At 48.0% G+C, this 18,888-nt stretch overlaps 1 protein-coding gene across 2 annotated transcripts; it reads left to right on the plus strand.

Moving 5' to 3' along the window:
• Nucleotides 1-6,513: 6,513 nt before the first annotated feature.
• On the plus strand, nt 6,514-18,379 carry LOC122385910 (lysosomal Pro-X carboxypeptidase-like). 2 transcript variants are annotated; one of them, XM_043374558.1, is made up of 8 exons: nt 6,514-6,538; nt 14,422-14,562; nt 15,464-15,747; nt 16,080-16,237; nt 16,640-16,809; nt 17,078-17,245; nt 17,503-17,772; nt 18,098-18,379. In XM_043374558.1, exons 2-8 carry the CDS (start codon nt 14,461-14,463, stop codon nt 18,254-18,256), a joined length of 1,311 nt encoding a protein of 436 aa, XP_043230493.1. In that variant the 5' UTR covers nt 6,514-6,538; nt 14,422-14,460; the 3' UTR covers nt 18,257-18,379. The 2 variants fall into 2 exon arrangements, with proteins under 2 accessions (XP_043230493.1, XP_043230483.1); XM_043374548.1 differs by lacking the exon at nt 6,514-6,538 and adding an exon at nt 12,699-13,354.
• Nucleotides 18,380-18,888: the final 509 nt, after the last annotated feature.

The following is an 18,888-nucleotide window of genomic DNA, read 5'->3' on the forward strand; positions in this document are numbered from 1 at the left end:
TATTGAGACCCCTTGAGATTCTTGGATTTCTCCAGAACTAGCTCCCTATGCTCTACATTTAGGACCTTTGCCCGCCATAGCCCTGCATTATTTGGGATCTTGACCACTTCAGATAGAGTTACTCTAGTGCCCATCATGGTAGATGTCACATCTCCAAACTCAGCTATCACCCCAGCTGGGGAGTTGGACTCTAGGCCCCTGATGACCAGTGAAAGTCGACGTTTTTCTCTTTCCCGCAACTCCCTGATTTCTTGTCTTACCACAGTTCTATACTCTGGATGAATGTCCGTGTCCTGTGTGCGCCTCTGTGCACTTGAGTCCCCGTCTGAGCCCCCATGCTGCTGCTCACCCTGCTGAGGCCGAGACCCGGGCTGTGAGACAACCCCAGCATAGCTGAGTGAACCCTGAGAGATAGCACCCTCCAGCTTTGCCGTGAGTTTGGCCATCTCAGCAGTAAGGCCTTTGACAGTCATGTAAAGCTGTTTAATACTCTCATTTTCACCTCCCCTTTTTTTGCGAGCAGCTGCCTCAGTCCATGTGCCTGGTCCAGGGTTCACACGACACCCAGTGCAGACAAACAACACAGAGTTCTCCTCCCGCAGGGAGGAGATCAAAGCGATGGCATTTTCAGGCAGACCTGTGCACATTTCAGACGGACAGAACCAGTCACTGCATCTGTCACATCCTATAGCAGAATCACCAACCACCCTATCACACATGCCACAGACACTCGAACTGGCATCCTTGGGAGCCTCCCCCGCTGGTGTACATGCATTTTGAAGAGGTTCGGCAGCACCAGGTCCCTCACTCCGGGCCACCTCAGCATTCACGGGTTGAGTGCCATCAGTCCCCTGAGACGGGCCAGCAATGCTTTGGCCGTCACCTGCAGTTGCTCCACCCCTGCCTCGCCCACCACGACCACCACGAACACGACCCCGAGCCATGACTCAGACACGGTGCGTATAAAAGGACCCGGGCAATGGCAGGCAATGCGGAAGAGAAGCAGAGGCATGCAGAAGGTAGGGACAAGGAGGCTGCTCGGTCTCGGTATGCCCCACCGGTGAGTTGATGTGCAGTGCAGGTGAAGCAGGCGCATGCAGGTTGCCAGGCCGTGCAGTCCAAGTTGCAGTCCAGATTCACTCGGTACCCCGGCACGGTGTCTATTCCGAATTCAGATTTTCCCAAGGCTTTTCCCAAGCGGGGCGGGGTGCACGAATCCAACGAATTCCTGGATAGGACACTCCCTATTCCCCAACACTAGCGCCGGCGACCAAGCGGCCGCCCTGGTGGCGGAGCTCCGAAACATCGGCGGCGAGTGCGCCGGCGGCCGCCGCACCGACTTGCGTGCTAAAAACGCGGTAATGGAGGGCGAAATTAGCGAACTTTAGCTCATAAGACATAATTTCAGACACTTTAAACATACTTTTTAGTCCTTTCTTATAATCATTATGGCTCCATTTAGTCACTATCACATACGGAATCATTACCTGATGCCCATAAACTGAGCCGGCATTCTTGACTTGCCAATGCAATTTATCATCAAATATCATCGTTCCTCGGCAGTCAAACAAGTTCCTACTGATGATTTAATACAAATATCAACTTATTTTCATGTTATCGCATAAAACTTAACTTTATTCCAACATCGGCTCTTCGGCTGTAATCACGAACCCTCATTGTCAGCAGAATTTAAGCAACTTCTTAAATCAAAACTGGGAAAAGAATATTTCCATGACATTCCTCAATTCCTGTTCTACCTGGTTCACAAAAATTTTCATCAAAATCGGTTATAGGTAAGTAATAAACGACAAAAGTATACAAGAAGACACGCTCCGCCCATAACCCGCAATGCTAAAATGGCGCCAGCGCCCTCGCGCTCGCCCAAGGCTATATAAACCAGGTAGAACGTTCCCGACGAAAAAGTGGTGACGAGCGATAATTAGTAGCCGCGACCCTCACTTGTTCAAAACTATATCCGCAAGCAGCATTTACAGGCTAGCGGAAATCGACCAATCGGCGTTCGGCAATACTCGACGCTGATTGGCCCGATGCTCGTGACGAAATTGCGGGGGACTGTAGCTATTCCCCTATGGCGTTTAATAGACTTACGGCTTTTGAAGGGGATTTATACCAGTTTTTGTTGGGTTTGAGGCCATTTTTGAGCTTGGATATTCTTTCTGTGACTTTTGACTGTGTAATAACGACATTTAATCATGACATTCTATATACTACCGGTGTCACATCGGCCAAAAAGACCGTAAGTACATGGGATAGACGGACCACTGCTGATGGGGCCACACATGTCGGCGTGTGGTCATCGGAGGTCCGTGAGGGTTCGACATAGACCCTTCATGGGTCGGTATAGGCCCGGTGGGTCCAGTGTGCAAGCCTATCGGGGGCCGGTGCTGACCCAACAGGGCCCAGTGGCATATAATGTAAGGCTGTCTAGGCCGACGTTGAGGGCTCATGGGGGCCATATAGGACCAATAGGGACCACATCAGTCAATCAGGGGCCATTTAGGCCAATAAAGGCACTTCAGGGGACTTGAAAAGGTCATTCAAGAGCTGTGGTGGGCCCATGAGGGGACGGCATTGGTCCAGCAGGTGCAGTCAGGGGATGTTGTACGGGTTTCTCAGTGGCCCATTTGGGCATATCAGTGACCAATTTGGACCCAGCAGAGGGCTTTGTAGACCTATCAGGGGCTGGTGATGGTTCATCAGGGGCCAGCGTTAGTCCATCGGGGCACGGCATATGCCCATCAGAGGTAATTGCGAGCCCACGCTGAACAATGATGGCCCTTCAACGGCCCCTAATGGATCTACATTGACCCATGGGCCATGATGTGTCATGTATGCCCCTATGACAGGCCTACTCAGACCCCTGATGGACATTCCCGGCCTCTGATGACCCTATACTGAATGCTAAAGGGGCTCTAAGTTTCTCCAATAACCCTTCGTCAACCCATTATTACCATACGCTGGCACTAGGGGCCCCACATCAGCCGCAGGGCAGTCCGTGCCATGACAGCATGTCTTTTCGGCCGATATTACATCGGTAATATTTATTAAAATCATGATTTTATGGTGTCATTATATAGCTAACAGTCATAAGAAATATATTTCAACTCGAAAACAGCTCCAAACAGCATATAATTTTAAAGAAACTCCTCCGAAATCCAAAAGCCTATTCGGGTCCATAGAGAATAACTGCGGTCCCCCGCAATTTCGTCACGAGCGTCGGACCAATCAGCGTCGAGTACTGCCGAGCGCTGATTGGTGAATTTTCCGCTAGCGTGTAAGTACTGCTCGCGGAACAAGAGTTCGTCGACAATCCTCCACAAACGTCTGTCACCATTTTTCGTAATGCTAAACAGCCGGAGCGTACCCCCCTGCGCTCGCCGTCGGGAAATCCGCCGCCGCCGCCGGGTGGTCGGAAAACCGGTGGAGTGTCCGATCCAGGGCCCGTATTCACGTCGGAATTTTTCGTAAGATTTATCTTACGATCGCTCTTTGTCGTACGATAATTTGGTATTCACGTTGGCATCGCAAACAGTTAAGATTTATCTTACGATCAAAATTTTGTTCGTAGACATTTGTCGTACGATCGATCGTAAGTGCGATTCACGTCGGGACATCTTACGTCGAATCTTAAGATGATCGTAAGATCTTAATGATGAAGGTATTGGGAAGATACGACTACTCACTGAGCTGTCGTAAGACGTCACCTATGCTTATGAATTGTATATTTAGGTATTGAAATTGTTGTTTATGATTTTTTTTTTGTTCTTGCGAGCGAGCGCGAAAAAGAGTTTTCAATGTAATGGGAAAATATCAGTATGAGCGGTACAGCTCGGAACAGCCTACAACGCTTATATAGCGTACAGCCTATAAGCCTATAAGCGTACAGCCTATAACGCTTTTGAGAAGCTTTTATCTCGGCCACCGCTGGGCCGACTGAACCGCGGTCTTTTTTGTTTGGTAGCCCCATCCCTCCTACCTCGTAATTGACTACTCTTGATGCACCTGGGTGATCGCCGTGTCATGTGGCTCTTGCAAAGCCAAGGGTGTCAACTCAGAACCCAAAGTCGTTCTGCTGAATTTACGTTTTTGAGAGGATTATGTCTGAGTAAGCACAGGATCGATTTACTAGGAAATATGTTTGTAGGGTATATTCATCCATTCTGCCAAGGACACGACTTTTCTCGATGCATGTGGGTGACCATGGCTGCACGTGCCACGTGCATAATAAGGAGATGTCATGTTTGTAGCAATTACAATAACTATGTAATTATCGTGCCCATTGCGCTGAAACTTAGCATGTGGGTAGGCACTCATCGGGCAATGCATTTCTATGTGTCACGTTAGGGGTACTACTGCACGTGCGCACGTGCAGTGGTCGCTCCTAGATCTCGGGAACGGCTGGACCAATTGCGCTCAAAATTGGCACGTCGGTAGGGACCGCTTAGTAGCGTGCCGGGCAAAAGTCGTTTGGGACCCCTTTGCACGTGCGCACGTGCAGGAGGCCGCTTCCATATATAGAGAACGGCGAGGCCGATTGCGCCCAAATTTGGTACACCTTTAGGAACCGCTTAAGAGGGTGCCGAGCAAATGTCATTTGTGACTCCGGTAACCGGTTGCACGTGCGCGCGCGCAGCAGGCCGCTTCCGGATCTCGAGGACGGCTAGGCCGATTGCGCTTAAATTTGGTACGCCTTTAGGAATCGCTCAGGAGGTTGTCGAGCAAAAGTCAATTGTGACCCTGTTCGCACTTCGCACGTGCGAACGCGCAAGAGGCCGCTTCCGGATCTCGAGAACGGCTGGGCCGATTGCGCTTAAATTTGGTACACCTTTAGGAATCGCTTTGGAGGGTGCCGAGTGAAAATGGTGAAAATAATTCTGAAAAATTAGCCGGCTGTGAGAAACAGCACAGATGAAAGGGGGGCCAAAAGATATGTTGGCCCCCTTTCAGAGCCAAAGGGGGGCCATATGGCCCCCCTGGATCCGCCCTTGAATCCAGTGCTGCAACTTTGAAATTAAATATCTCTGAGTTAAAACTTTTCTCGATGTTGTGAGTGCCCAGACCGGTAGGTGCAGGCCAGGGACCCCATTTTCGCAATCTCAACTCAAAACTAATGTTAACCCTCGCCCGTATTAAGTTTTGCCAGCCGCTAACGTATAAGAGGGGTCCGTTGGACCACCCCCTTTGCCGTTTCGCCCCTGATCGAGCTAGAGCTTCGCGGAAAAAACGAGCGTGTTGCCCGTGACGAGAGGAAGCCGATGATACCCAATTTTAAGGTCCTAGGTCATTGGTTGACCTTGCAGGTCATGTCAATGACCCAAAAGTCGGGAAAATCGGGACCTGTTAGAACGTCGTAAAGTGTGGCTGCTATGAGGGTTTTCAGGGTGCTGATCACGAATGTCTTGTTAGTTTTGATCACAGATGATGTCTTTAAGCATTTAGACCAGGTCGGGTCAGGTCAGGTCAACCGGTAGGGGTCGTGACGGGTATTAGTAGTACCTGTCATCCGCCTCTGACAGCTTCGTAACATATTACGAAGGCACCAAAACTACTTCGTATATGTTCACATGGCTGCTAAATTCGAATTCAGCTCCAAAAACTAGCCTAGAGATATGTAAAACTCGAACAAGTGAACCGAGGTCACCAAAGGTCAATGACCTGACCTGACCTTCAGGTGACCTTAACACCCACCCTAATGCATGGGAGCAACATCAAATCACATGTTTGAACGTTTGAAACCACGAAAAGCTTGCAAACGCGCGGCTAATGCGAGCCGACATACGCCGAATCGCGGTTCTGGCCAAACATGGTCTCGGAAAAGAAGTCACAGGTCAAAGGTCATTTGGGTCAGGGTCATGAAATTTTCAGGGTAGGTGTAAAATTTATCAATGCGGGGGTACAGAAAGTTTCGTCGCGATCCGCCGCTTTTTACGCGAGTTAACCGCGAAAAACCTTAGGGGGGTTGCATCAACCTCCCCCCTGTGCCGGCGAGGGTTAAAATGCATGTTTTATCGATTTATTCTCCATATGATGATTTGTAATATAATAATATAGTTTCCATAATACCTAATGGTAAAATAATATCCATAATAACTTTGAAGCATACTAAATCTGTGGTACTTTTATAATGTTAAGAATAGCTCACTGTTTGAATCTATTTCGTTTGCTGTATCATTTGACGGAGGATCCATTTTCTATGTCGTCCCGGAATATGCTGCTAAAAATCAAATCTTCGGAACTGCTACGACATCTTAAGTTGGGTCGTAGGATAAATCCTAGGACTTTTGACATGAATACCAAATTATCTTAAGATTGTCAACGTGAATTAGAAGTATCCTAAATATCCAGACTGATCGTACGATAAAAAGTTAAGATGGTCAACATGAATACCAAATCGATCGTACGATGAAAACTGATCGTAAGATGTCGACGTGAATACGGGCCCAGGAATACCTAATCCATGACAAAGGTGAATCAGCTGCAGCGAGCTTCTGTTCACTAATTTTGTCTACAACTGCAAGTAAGAAAAAGTCACCAGTTGATTTGTCTATATCACTCGAAATTCTGGTTGTCATGGAAATAGCGCTTATGTTGACAGGATAAATCCACGATGAACAGGTCGTTTTTGTTTCTCAAAGATTTCTAGCATGCGTTCGGCATCCAGAAATTGAGGGATAACTATCCGGGGTTAGTGGTAATTATTTGCCTTGAGTATTTGCTACTTCAGGGTCTATCGATGCAATAAGTCACATTTTAAGATTGCTTTTGCTTCACTAATGGCTCTTTTACACGTTTTTTTGTCTGTTGTACACGGTGTCAGCCGTCAGGTCACCGAGGGGTCCGATGACCCCGGAAAGTTATCCCTGATTATCAAGATGTCGAACGCACCCTTAGATACTTTCTAATGTACTTTCCATGAATGAAAGGTGATTTCACCTTTTATAGGTGATTATTTTTCGTAAATCCTTTTTAATTAATTTCATTAAATATCCAGAGCTATGCATCACCGAACTATGCATTTGGTGCGTCCCGATTTATTTTCGGTTCTCAAATCTCAAACTTCATTGGGGAATTCAATGGGAATTCCCTATTTCACTGGGTCAATTCCAGGGGTGAGCTATTATGCGGGGCCGCGGGCAGGGAGGAACCAGCCAGTAGCGGCGGAACACCTTCAATTAAGGGGGCACTGCCGACTTTTGGTCCCATTCTTTCCATGCAACGCCCATATCCCAGTAAACATGACGACGTCGGCCCGACGTCGGGCCGAGGCTCGGCCCGACGTCGGCCCAACGTCGGTTCAACCTCGTCCCGACATCGGCTGGACGTCGGATATGCCCGCATGTTCCGACGTCCAGCCGAAGTCCAGCCGACGTCGAGCCGACGTTGGGCCGAGATCATTTGCCGAGGTTGACGAGATCGTTTGACGTTGGACCGACGGGGCCGACGTCGGCATGTTTATTGGGACAACGCGCCAAAAAATCAACCGGCGGCGGGATTCGAGCCCCCCAGTCGCCGACGTCGGCATGTTTACTGGGACAACACGCCAAAAGCATCAGCCAGCGATGGAATTCGAACCCCGTGCCATTCGAACGCGAGGTTAGTGCGCTAACCACTACACCACGCAGCCAGCTAACGCATTGGGTTTGTTTTGTTGGCTTATGCCCTTTCGGTCTGACAAGACCATTTCAGAGCCGGAAAGATCATAGGATGGAGACATTGGTCTTCTTGGCGAGCTCCCTGGGTCCAGTTCATACTTCATATAGAGTCCCTGGTCCCATTGCTGTTACGTGACACTTATTGGAAAGGGCGACCCCACAATGGGTTCATATAGCCACTCTTATAATCCACGCCCCGCTGGGCTATTCAGCCATACGCGCCCTGCTGGGGGGGGGGGGGGGCAGATTCTGCCCCCCTGTCTAACTTCCGAACCGATGGTCGTAGAAAGACGGGGAAAACGGCAATCGAAAGCTCTCAACAAGGCGGATCTTAAGAGCCCAATTTTTTTTGCTTAAGTAGGTCAGAGGTCAGGTCAAGGTCAGGTCAAGGGTACAAAATGCAAGTTTCTACAGTATCGGTCTTGCACCGTAGTTGCCGAAGAATAGACTGAGACTAATTGCCCAAAACGTGTTCTTAGACTATCAAGACAACATTCGTTGCAAACAATGTCATTCAAAGGTCAAGGTCAAGGTCAGGTCAGGTCAGGTCAGGTCACCAAAAACAAAATATAGAAAAGGGCATGTGCGACACATGTTTTATGGGTCATTTTACTCATGGAAATCAATAGGCACACTCAATAAGTGATATGGACCACCTCTGGATGAATTTCAGGTCGAGGTCAGGTCAAGGTCAGGTCAAGTGAGGTCAAATTTTGAAGTTGGTTGTTAAGGCCTAAAAAGGTGTCTATCCGATGCAGTTTTTCACGACGAATCGAATGGTGCTATTTTTGTTTCCGTACGAGGTCTAGAAGTTCCAAAAAATCATTTTTCAAAATTTTTGTGTGTCGTGACGTCATAAAAATTTGAATAACTCCCACATTTTTGAATCGATTCTTCTAAAAATTGGTATGTAGGTGCACATAGACCACTTCTTTGACATATATTCCGTTTTTTTCGATAAACTCAAAATTTTGGATTTTATAACTATTTTCCCAAAAAAGTCAGTTTTTTGGGAAAATTTTGGCCAAAATCCAAAATTTTCAAAAAACCGAGATAGCCATTTGATAGACAAAGTAGAATCACGTATAACCTTTTTTGTTACGTCTTGATTCCTTTAAAAATGAAGATGTTAGCGGCGTTTGAAATTTTGCCGTTTTTGGGGCGAAAATGGCGAACATGACGTCACTAAAACGTCAATATCTCAAAAATTTTCCGACGGATTCCGCTCAAATTTTCAGGGAACGTGTCAAATTGATGTATGATAAGGTACTGAAAGTTTGACGTCGCTGGCGTAACGCGTTTAGAAGTTATTGGCGAAGAACGGGAGGGGGGGCAGATTCTGCCCCCCCCCCCCCCAGCGGGGCGCGGGATAAACCTGCACCAACGTTTCCCAAAGTGTCCCTTTGATAAGTGGCACTTTGGCTAAGTGACACTTGCCGACTGGCCTTTCTATATGAACTGGGCCCGGCCCTGGTGAGTTGCCGGGGCTGAGCCTGACCAAAGGATAGGCCGAGCAGCCCCCAAGCACTCACCGCACCCGGCTACGGGCGAGCTCGGCTTACGGGCAATCCCAAATGGGATAAAGTTTCCCGTCCAGTCCGGATCAGGGGGTTGCGGCGTGGAGGAAGATTTGAGTTTCCTGAGGATATTTTGAATACATAAGCTCTTTATGAAACATGAAACATGTATTTTATATTATTTTAACGGTCAAAACAGCGGCCGATGTCGGTCCGACATCGCCCCGACGTCGGCCCGACGTCGGCTGGACCTCAGCAATTGATCTCGGTCCGACGTCGGCCCGACGTCGGCTGGACCTCGGCTGGACGTCGGAACATGCGGGCATATACGACATCCAGCCAACGTCGTGCCGAGGTTGGACCGACGTCGGGCCGACGTCGGCATGCTGATGCCGAGTTGCCGACGTCACCCCGACGTCGGCCGACGTCGGGCCGACGTCGGCATGTTTACTGGGGGGCTAATGTTAAAATGGCGAAATCAAGGGGGCACGCCGCACGGTGCCCGGTGCCCCCCCCCCCCGTGCCGCCGCCTATGGAACCAGCGGAAGTGGTCGGTGGGTTGAAGCGCACGAGCCCATGTCATGAACACAGAACAGACCTGTCGATCTTTTAAATATCAGGGGGTCGGAGGGGGGGGGGGGCTGGTCCGCTCGCCGTTTCGCCCCTTTACCCTTAATTGTCTATTGAGTTACAGCCTCGCGGAGCAAACGATCATGTGCAACGTTACGAAAAGACTCAGAGACTAGGACTTCAAAATAAAGTAGGTAACTACAATCGGCTTCCTCTCTTCACGGGGAGCATGCTCGTAGTTTTTCGCGAAACTTAGCTCGATCAGGGGCCATACGGCAGAGATGGGGTCAGACCGATCCCCCATGCGTAGGACTAGGTTTGCCACCAATAAACACATTTCAGCTCCTGCAGAATATCGGAACCATGCTTGACCTCGATACCAGTACCCCATTGCCAAGGCCACAGCGTTAAACCGTGCTGCGACGTCGGGTCAATAGCCAGAGGCGATTTAGGTCACCGGGCGGGTGCGTCCGGCGACGATGTCCCACTTTCTGTTGTCCAGGCGGTCCACCCCAACGGTACGACTGCAGACACTAAGCACTAAAAGTAGGACGTTCTTTATGAGACGTCAACACGCTAGCCTTGGTCCACAATCGTTACTTGTTGATTGAATATCCCTAAAGGTAATTAGTCCCCCAGGACGTGTTCTTTTGGTTTATGATGCCCAGCTGGGGCTCGGACTAAAGTTCAAAATTCACGCTAGCCTCAATAGCACGATACTGCACAGCCCGTCCTTTCAGCAATAGCGTGAAAGGACGGGTCGTTTTTCGTTTTTTTTTTTGTCGTTTTTTACCCAATCATGATTTAGCCGTCTCGGCCACCGTCCGTTCAAGGAGCGGCCAACGCCCAACTGTTTTATATAGGATATAAAGCTAGTTCAGCCACTAAATGCGACATTCTCGAGCTGGTCGAACCGCTCTGGTAAGCTCTCCGACAGAGTATATTGTGTAAAAAAAAAAATAGAGAACAATTTTATAGCAGCTTTTCGCTATTTAGTATTTACAACTTCAACGTGCTTCAACTTTTATTTTTTAAGGGCTTATCCCATATTAGACTGCGAAACGGTCAAAAGAACATTGTGCCGTAAGGTATTGTTTTACAATTTTTTATAAATAAATACGCGCACATAATGCAAAAGTATTAGTAGGTTAAAAGAAAACGGGTTTTGGATAGCAGCTGTTGGTCGGAGTGGAAACTATATACCTAAGCTGTAACGTACGAACCACCATGGTGGTATAAAAGTGCCAAGTAAACCACCATGGTGGTTACATTGCATTGTAACGGAAGTTCCATGTTCGTTCGTTATACTTTATAAATGTAGAGTCCGTTTTTCTGTTCCTAAAAATTGCAGCGGCGTTCCGAACCGGAGCAACGAACCGTGCTTCTGCAGCGGGGCACACACCATCGTATCCTGATGCGTGTGGGAAATATGCTCATATGTAAGAACAGGCACCAGGCAATGGCATGTTATTTATTGGCTGGTCAGTGGTCAGTGGTTGGTCACTGACGAAGCGACAGATGGCTGAGGCAGACGGGAGCTTAGTGGAGAAAGTGGGATAATTCCTCCCTGGCACGATATCCCAACAGTTATAGTCGGCAGTCGGCGGACGTATGTACGTACTCGATCGTTACGCATGCTGAAGAAGGAAAATGTTTCTTCTTTGCTTATGCATCGAATGTATGGTTAATTGTCATTTCATATAGATCGTCGTTTTTTTTTCTCAGTAGGTATAACCTACCTAAATATTTTTTTTTTTCGTTTGCGTATCGTCGTAGCTCAGTGCTTTTGTTAGACGGATCAAACAGAAAGGTTTTATAGGCAACCGAAACTGACAGTTTCGACCTCATTGCAATAGGTATACCTACTTATTATTTTAAAAAAAACGACATTTAGAATGAAATAGGTAATAGGTATTGTCAAAATCGCCATGCTAATTGGGAAAGCATCAGGTAAGCATTTAGCACAAACTTAAGTACAATGTTAAAATTGAACGGACCTATAGTACTCTGGATTTTATTGATTGCCTACTTCCATTTTAACACCGGGACCTCATTTCATAGACAGCTTTCACGGACATCTACCCAAATAGAAGGATATAATCCACTCATATCTGCAACTCACCTGTCACCGGACAATTTCCTCTGTCGTTCAGACCAGCACGTGTCACGTGTCTTCCGGTGGTGCTGCAGCTGCAGGCCGCAAGTGCACACGGTAGCGGCCGGCCGGCGAGCGCTGGACCGCCTGCCGCCTGTCACTGTCTCCGTCAGACTGTCACACGCCGGCGCCGATCAGCTGGGCCGCTGCCCCCCCCCCCCCCTCCCCGCCAGCTGGAACATTAATGACCGGTGGTCGATGCCGGGTTGCAGTCCGCCTGGTGGCCCACTTTGGTGAGTCACGAGGTCACCGCCAGGTGGAACATAAGTCAACATATAATAAAATATTTATTATTTCTTTTCATAGTTTTGCTAATTCCTACTCATAGGTATATATTTCAAATTTCGTTTATATATTTATGCCTTACAGGACGAGGCTCGTAAAAATGATAAAATTTAAGTAATGCAATCGAAAAAGCCAAAGGCACTTTTATTTGGTTACGACCGATTCTTATAAGATGTGACATTTTCCTTGCCCTTCATTGGTGGATAAAAGTCGAAATGTAGGTAATAGGTATGTAAAAAGCTGCCGTGCAAAGGCAAAAAAAGGCAAGAAGATAATGCGGAAAACCTTTTTACGGAATATCTTGAAGAGCTGGCGACTGTGCTATTGCACGACCGTCTTCGCTATGTCAGTGCCGATCAAAAGTCATCGCGATTTCCTTAAAAAATGTTTTTATTATAGATGACATCATGACCTCAGCTCACTGAAAATGTGAAAAGCACAGTCATGCTGGTGTTGACGACTGACGAGATTTCAAGCGTCACCTGTCCCCTGATAGCCCTTACCATAAATTTGCTTTCCAAACTGTCTTGATAATGACGGGCAACATAAATATTACATTTCTATTTTCTACGTTATCACTCAACGATCTCAGAGGGCGTTCTCTTCGATAAGAAGCACTCGTCCTCTCATCGTCATCCGAGCCCGACGCTGCAAAACATCGCTGTATATAACTTCGCAAACAAATAAGATTGGCCTTGAATAATGCAACTTGGCTGGTCATCCCTGACAGTGACGTGACGGAAGGGCAGGCCACTGGAGTGCGTGAAACATTTTGCCCGCGTTGTGTCCACTTTTCTTGCGTCTTGGGCCGCTAAAACTCAGTTCTCATTTCCTCTTTCCGTTCTTCTCCTCTCCCGGCATCCGTCCGCTGTATTCGTGCTATCAGCCGTGGTCCGCTTTTTGCTCTCCGATCATGTGACCGCGGGAAGGACATCCAACCCCGTATCGCCACCTCCCCTCGCGGTACAAAGTGCGGTCATATGACTGCCGGTTTATCGGGGCGAGCAGAGGCTCGCTGGGCACACAGGCGACACAGTGCGCCAGTGGTGTCACCGCGAGCAGGCAGGATGTGGTGTCGCGTGCTGTTGCTGACCGCGCTCTGCGCCTCGCAGGCGCTCGGCTACGGCTACAAGACCTACTGGTACACCACACAGGTAGGCTGGAATCTGCTCTCACTGCTCGCAGATAACTGGATGGATATAGCCTATAGGTTGCTGTTTCGCTCGGTCCCAAGCTCCATTTCCCTGTATCTTATATAATATGACGTCATATATGACGTCACTGAGGTCATTTGAGGTCAACGAAGTTTTTCGTCAACGTTTGCCGCATCGAACGACACTCGACAGGATAACGTCCTCACTTGACGTGATTTGACTTCATTTAGACCGAAAGCCCAAGGCCCGTGGTAACCATCTATTTAGTTGAGAAGTTTATATAAGTTGACGCAAAAAACATTCCAAACAGACCGAACACGATGATACCAACATCGTTGTTCAGCGACGTCGAATGACCCATCTACGTTTTGTTTAGAGAAGGTAAAACCGAACGTTGACATAAGGTCAAGGTCAGGGAAATGGACAGGTGAGGGCATTGAGGGGTGCACGTCAGAATAGCTAGTGACATTTGAGCTAGTGACTTTTGAACTGGCGTCAAAATAGCTAGTGAAGCAAAATAGCTAGTGCTTAGAAACAGCTAGTGACAAAACAGCTAGCGTCAAAGTAGCTAGTGAAGCATAAAGAGCTAGTGCCTCAAGACAGCTAGTGACGATATAGCTATCGTCAAAATAGCAATTTCGTTGGACCTCTGTTCCCTTCCCATTCACTTCGCTTCAAAAATGCAAGCCCGTCGGTAACCCTCGAACTCATTCGACGATGGGGTTCGTTGTCCGTCTCGCACCAAACAAAAGGTGTCGGGTGTGAAGGCTCTGGATAAAGAAATGCATGGTCTATGGATGGCGCATAGTTTCATTAGAGGTCACCGTAACTGTCACAGACTTCTTGCTTTTTAAACCCAAACCAGCGATACAAATCCTTCACCCACACGAAGACAGTCTAATCCGAAAGCAAGTCTCCAAGTACGAGCAGCATTTTAAGATTGCGAGTGGCTGGGTCGATTTTTTGGATAACTTGCCAATAAGTTAACTTCACTTTGGACACAAGATGTGTCCTCATTCATTGCATGCTCCTTTGATAACTTCCCGTTCTCTTTTTCTGTGACGCAGGTGGACCACTTCAGCTTCGCCAACAATGACGTCTTTGAGATGAAGTACCTGGTGAACGACACATGGTGGAACGGCAATGGCGGACCCATCTTCTTCTACGCCGGCAACGAGGGCGACATCGAGCTCTTCTTGGAGAACACCGTACGTCTCTGGCGACAGTCGTACAGATAATGTGACGGGATTTACGTGTTGATTAATGCGTTAAACGTAATAGGCGTAGACGCTACCGCATGGCGGTAATGTTCCTACATCATGGACAATAAAGAAATAGTTTGGTTCTTTTGACTGCCAAAATGACGAACATCTCACCCAGATCACGTTTTTCTTTACCACATGATGCTTTTTGAGATCGAGTAATGCTCGAATTATAGTGATAATCGAATTGTTTGTTATTTTAATATTACCATTAATGCTAACAGTGATTGGCTATGGGCCCGCTTCACATTTGAAAAGCTATGCTTTATTCAAATGCATTTACTTTAACAGAAAGTTTATGTAGCAATTAACTTATGTTAGACACATGAGAAAGAAAAGGCAAATGCAAGCTGCGAGTATTATCGATCGATTCTCTCGTGCACACTGTCTGGAATAATGGCCCAAAGGTATTTTCCTATCAGCAAATTACCGATGGACGAATCGGCTGACAGTCCATCTGCAAGGACCTAAGTGCACTTCAGCGCTGGTATCGATAAGATGAGGATCAGTCTGCGTACACAGAAAGTGCGTGGTGTGGTCCCGATATGTCAGTGGTAACCATCGACTTAGTATTGAATTTATGCCTCAAGTCGTAAGATAAAACCAAAATACCTGCATGCTAGCATTAAATATCAATTTAAATTGTGATTGATGTATTACTGCATCTTTTTAAATTCCGTTAACGGAACATTAACTGCAAGTTTATCAAAGGACTGTTTCGCTTTTACTGAATTAAACTTATTGTTTAAACTTACGTTTAAAAGTTCATCCTTTTCACCCGCAGTCCCATATCGCATTCATTGACAGTGTAACAGACTAACTTTAATCATACTTCGTCTTTTCATAGGGCTTCATGTTCGACATCGCGCCGGAGTTTTCTGCACTGATCGTGTTCGCCGAGCACCGCTACTACGGCCAGTCGCTGCCGTACCCGAACTCGTCCCTGAGCGATCCTAGCAAGGCCGGCTACCTGACCTCGGAGCAGGCACTGGCCGACTACGCCGACCTGCTGACGTACATGCGGGCCACGCTGCCGGGCGCTGGGGACAGCCCGGTGATCGCCTTCGGGGGCTCCTACGGCGGCATGCTGGCCGCTTGGTTCCGCGTCAAATACCCGCACGTCGTTCAAGGGTGAGTGCATGTAGCGCTCGATGGTCGGACACAGGTTAATTTCTTGCTTTTGCAGTTTAATTTTTATATGCAGCCGATCAACTTATTTGACGGTACTCGACAAATAAAACGCTGATGCTGTCTAAAAATCATTTTCTAACCGCGGTGAGAAAATGTTATGGTCCATCCCGCCTTTTTCTCAATGTCCTACATATCTATGTGCATTGTACCTATCTACGTGTCACCAAAATATGCCTTTTACTTACGTAGCTCATTACACCTTACCACAGAATAGCATTACCTCGGTGAGGAACAGTAAAAATCGTCCCCGTTCACACGTCGTTTATTTGCAGGGCGATCGCGTCTTCTGCTCCGATCCTGCAGTTTACGGACATCACTCCGTGCCAGGCCTTCAGCAAGGTGGTCACCCAGACGTTCGCCAAGGACAGCGAGGAGTGCCCGCGTGTCATCAGGAAATCCTGGGACGCTATCGACAGGCTCTTCGAGACCCGTACGTTTTGGGTATCCGGTGTTTTTGTTATGGGGCAAATAACCAGCAATTTTACGATGGCGGTGGGCTCATTTGTCATATTCATGAAAGGTCGTACGCAAGATTACATAAGTTACCGACCTTTACTGCATTATTGCCTATCGCCCTCTTTCCGTGTCATGCTGGAATATGGATACCTATACCTATTACATCCTTATCTGCTAGACGTTACATGCCATTTTGACAGTGATTTCTAACGCAAAATAAACGGTGACAATTTTTGATGCGGACTAAATTTGCTTGAACAAAAATGTTACTGCTTCTAAAATCTCAGCACCGCCGCGGCACAAGACGACACCGTCATTTCCTACAAAAAAAAAACTACAGTCTACACACACACTAAGATGGTTTTCGCGCCCACAGAGGAGGGTCTGGACTGGCTCAGCTCGGCCTGGAGGCTCTGTAAGCCGCTGAACGGCTCGGAGCTAGCCGACTTCCGGATGTGGCTCTCCGACATGTACAGCAACTACGCCATGATCGACTACCCGTACCCGGCCAACTTCCTCTCGCCGCTGCCCGCATTCCCCGTCAAGGTTGGTAGCGTCCGTCATCCGCAGCTCGGTACTTGATCTAATGTCCACACCACACAACGCTAAAGGAGGCCGTATGGCGGCGTTACAGCGGTAGCCTGCGACAGTCACAACTCACTGACAGCCTGTTAGCTTTGAATTATATACGTTTCACTTTTCCGCTCACAGAGCTTTCAGCTGCGTGACTAACAGCTGGGATCTCGTGGTACCCATCATGCTATGAAAGGCGGTTGACTTCTCATCCTCATGTTCTATGACTTCCCGCGTGCAGGTGGCCTGCTCCTACCTGCACGACGACCACGGCGATGACGACAAGTCGCTGCTGACCAACCTTTACGACATCATCAACCTCTACTTCAACTCGACCGGCGGCGTGGACTGCATCGACTCGTCCAGCCAAGGCACCGACTCGCTCGGAGACGACGGGTGGTACTTCCAGGTCAGTGAGGTCACCGAGAGCCGAAACAAAGTCGCAAAAGGGGAAAACGAAACGAGCGCCAGACCCGTCAGCTGTTTCACTGCCAGCACGTTTATAACCTGAGCTTATAAATAGGACGTGGTAAGAAGAAAAAATATAAATAAATTTTGCTTGTACATAGAAATATCAATTGCGCGTTAGGTAGCCGTATATTAGTAGTATATTAGGCCTACATCCTCGTGCATCCCTATAGATAATTGTTTATCATTTTCTGGCAGGCCTGCACGGAGATGATCATGCCCATGTGCAACGACGGCATCAACGACATGTTCTACCCGTCCCCGTGGAACCTCACCGACTACACGGCCGACTGCAAGCGCAAGTACGGCGCTACGTCCCGCCCGCTGATGGCCCCGCTCATCTACGGCGGCATCAACCTTACCGCCAGCAGCAACATCGTCTTCGCCAACGGTCTGCTCGACCCGTGGTCTTCGGGCGGAGTGATGCGCTCGCTGTCCGATACACTCGTCTCGGTCATCATTCCCAACGTGAGTCGTGACTCGTGATAGTCGTGCAAGTTGTGTCGTGATAGTGGTTTTACGTAGTCCCATCTGACACCCTAACCTCGGTCATCATCCCATTGTGAGTCGTGGTAGTCGTGCTAGATGTGCTGGTCGTGTTAGCCGAGAGCTCTATAAGAAGATAATGAGGTGTTAGGTCTGTATTCAAACTAGCCAAGCCAACGCTTTCACGATCACGGGTCCGAAATGGTCACACATTCTACGAGACCATTAATAGACACTTCCAAACAGATTTAGTTTTGAGCTCACCAATGCTCCATCAACCATCTGACTCCCACCGTGACATTGTCAGGGCGCTCACCACCTGGACCTGCGGGCGTCGGACCCGGCCGACCCTCCCGATGTCATCGAGGCCCGCCGCGTGGAGCGCGACTTCATCGGCGTCTGGATCGCTCAGTACACAAAGACGGCCGACAACAACCAGTTCAACGCTGCCAAACGCCACTGGTGAGCGGTGACATCGACAGCAGCCGGCCACGGCGGATAAAGTGAGGAGTGCCTGCTCATCAGTTAGCAAAAGACAGTGATTGAGTGTATGTCATATGAAATCGCCAAATAAATGAACGGTCCGTGATTTCAAGGGAGATTATTTGTGCTTTCATTTAAAAGTTACCTCAATACCTAGTGTGAAGACGGGGATCGATCTTCGAAGTTCGAACTGTGTCTTATCACTTGAAAAATGTGCCTACATTACTTCACTATGGAGGGAGACACTATTGCACCGTTCTATTAATCGCTATTTTATATAAGAAGCAGCTTTTGAAACTGTCACAATGCAAACTTCCCGATTGTGGTAAAGGACGAAGATACCGAATCTAAACATGAGAAATTCCATGGGCTCTCAAAGTCGGGCATCCGGTCTGGGATTACGGTCTCATGCGCATATAAAGGCGAGCTTCAGCTTCTTGCTAAAGACCCTTCTTGTTCTGAATGCCTACTACTTGTTCCACTTATGATTGGTAATGCCTACTCATGTGAATATCACAAAACATCCGATCCGATTAACAGCTCGCATGACAAAGGCTCACAACGGGCTGGTAAGCTGCATTTTCCAAGCAAATACTTACAACTAGTGCCTTATAT

Source organism: Amphibalanus amphitrite, unplaced genomic scaffold, assembly GCF_019059575.1.
Source record: "Amphibalanus amphitrite isolate SeventyFive unplaced genomic scaffold, NRLGWU_Aamphi_draft 000015F_arrow, whole genome shotgun sequence".
NCBI classification, from domain to species: domain Eukaryota; kingdom Metazoa; phylum Arthropoda; class Thecostraca; order Balanomorpha; family Balanidae; genus Amphibalanus; species Amphibalanus amphitrite.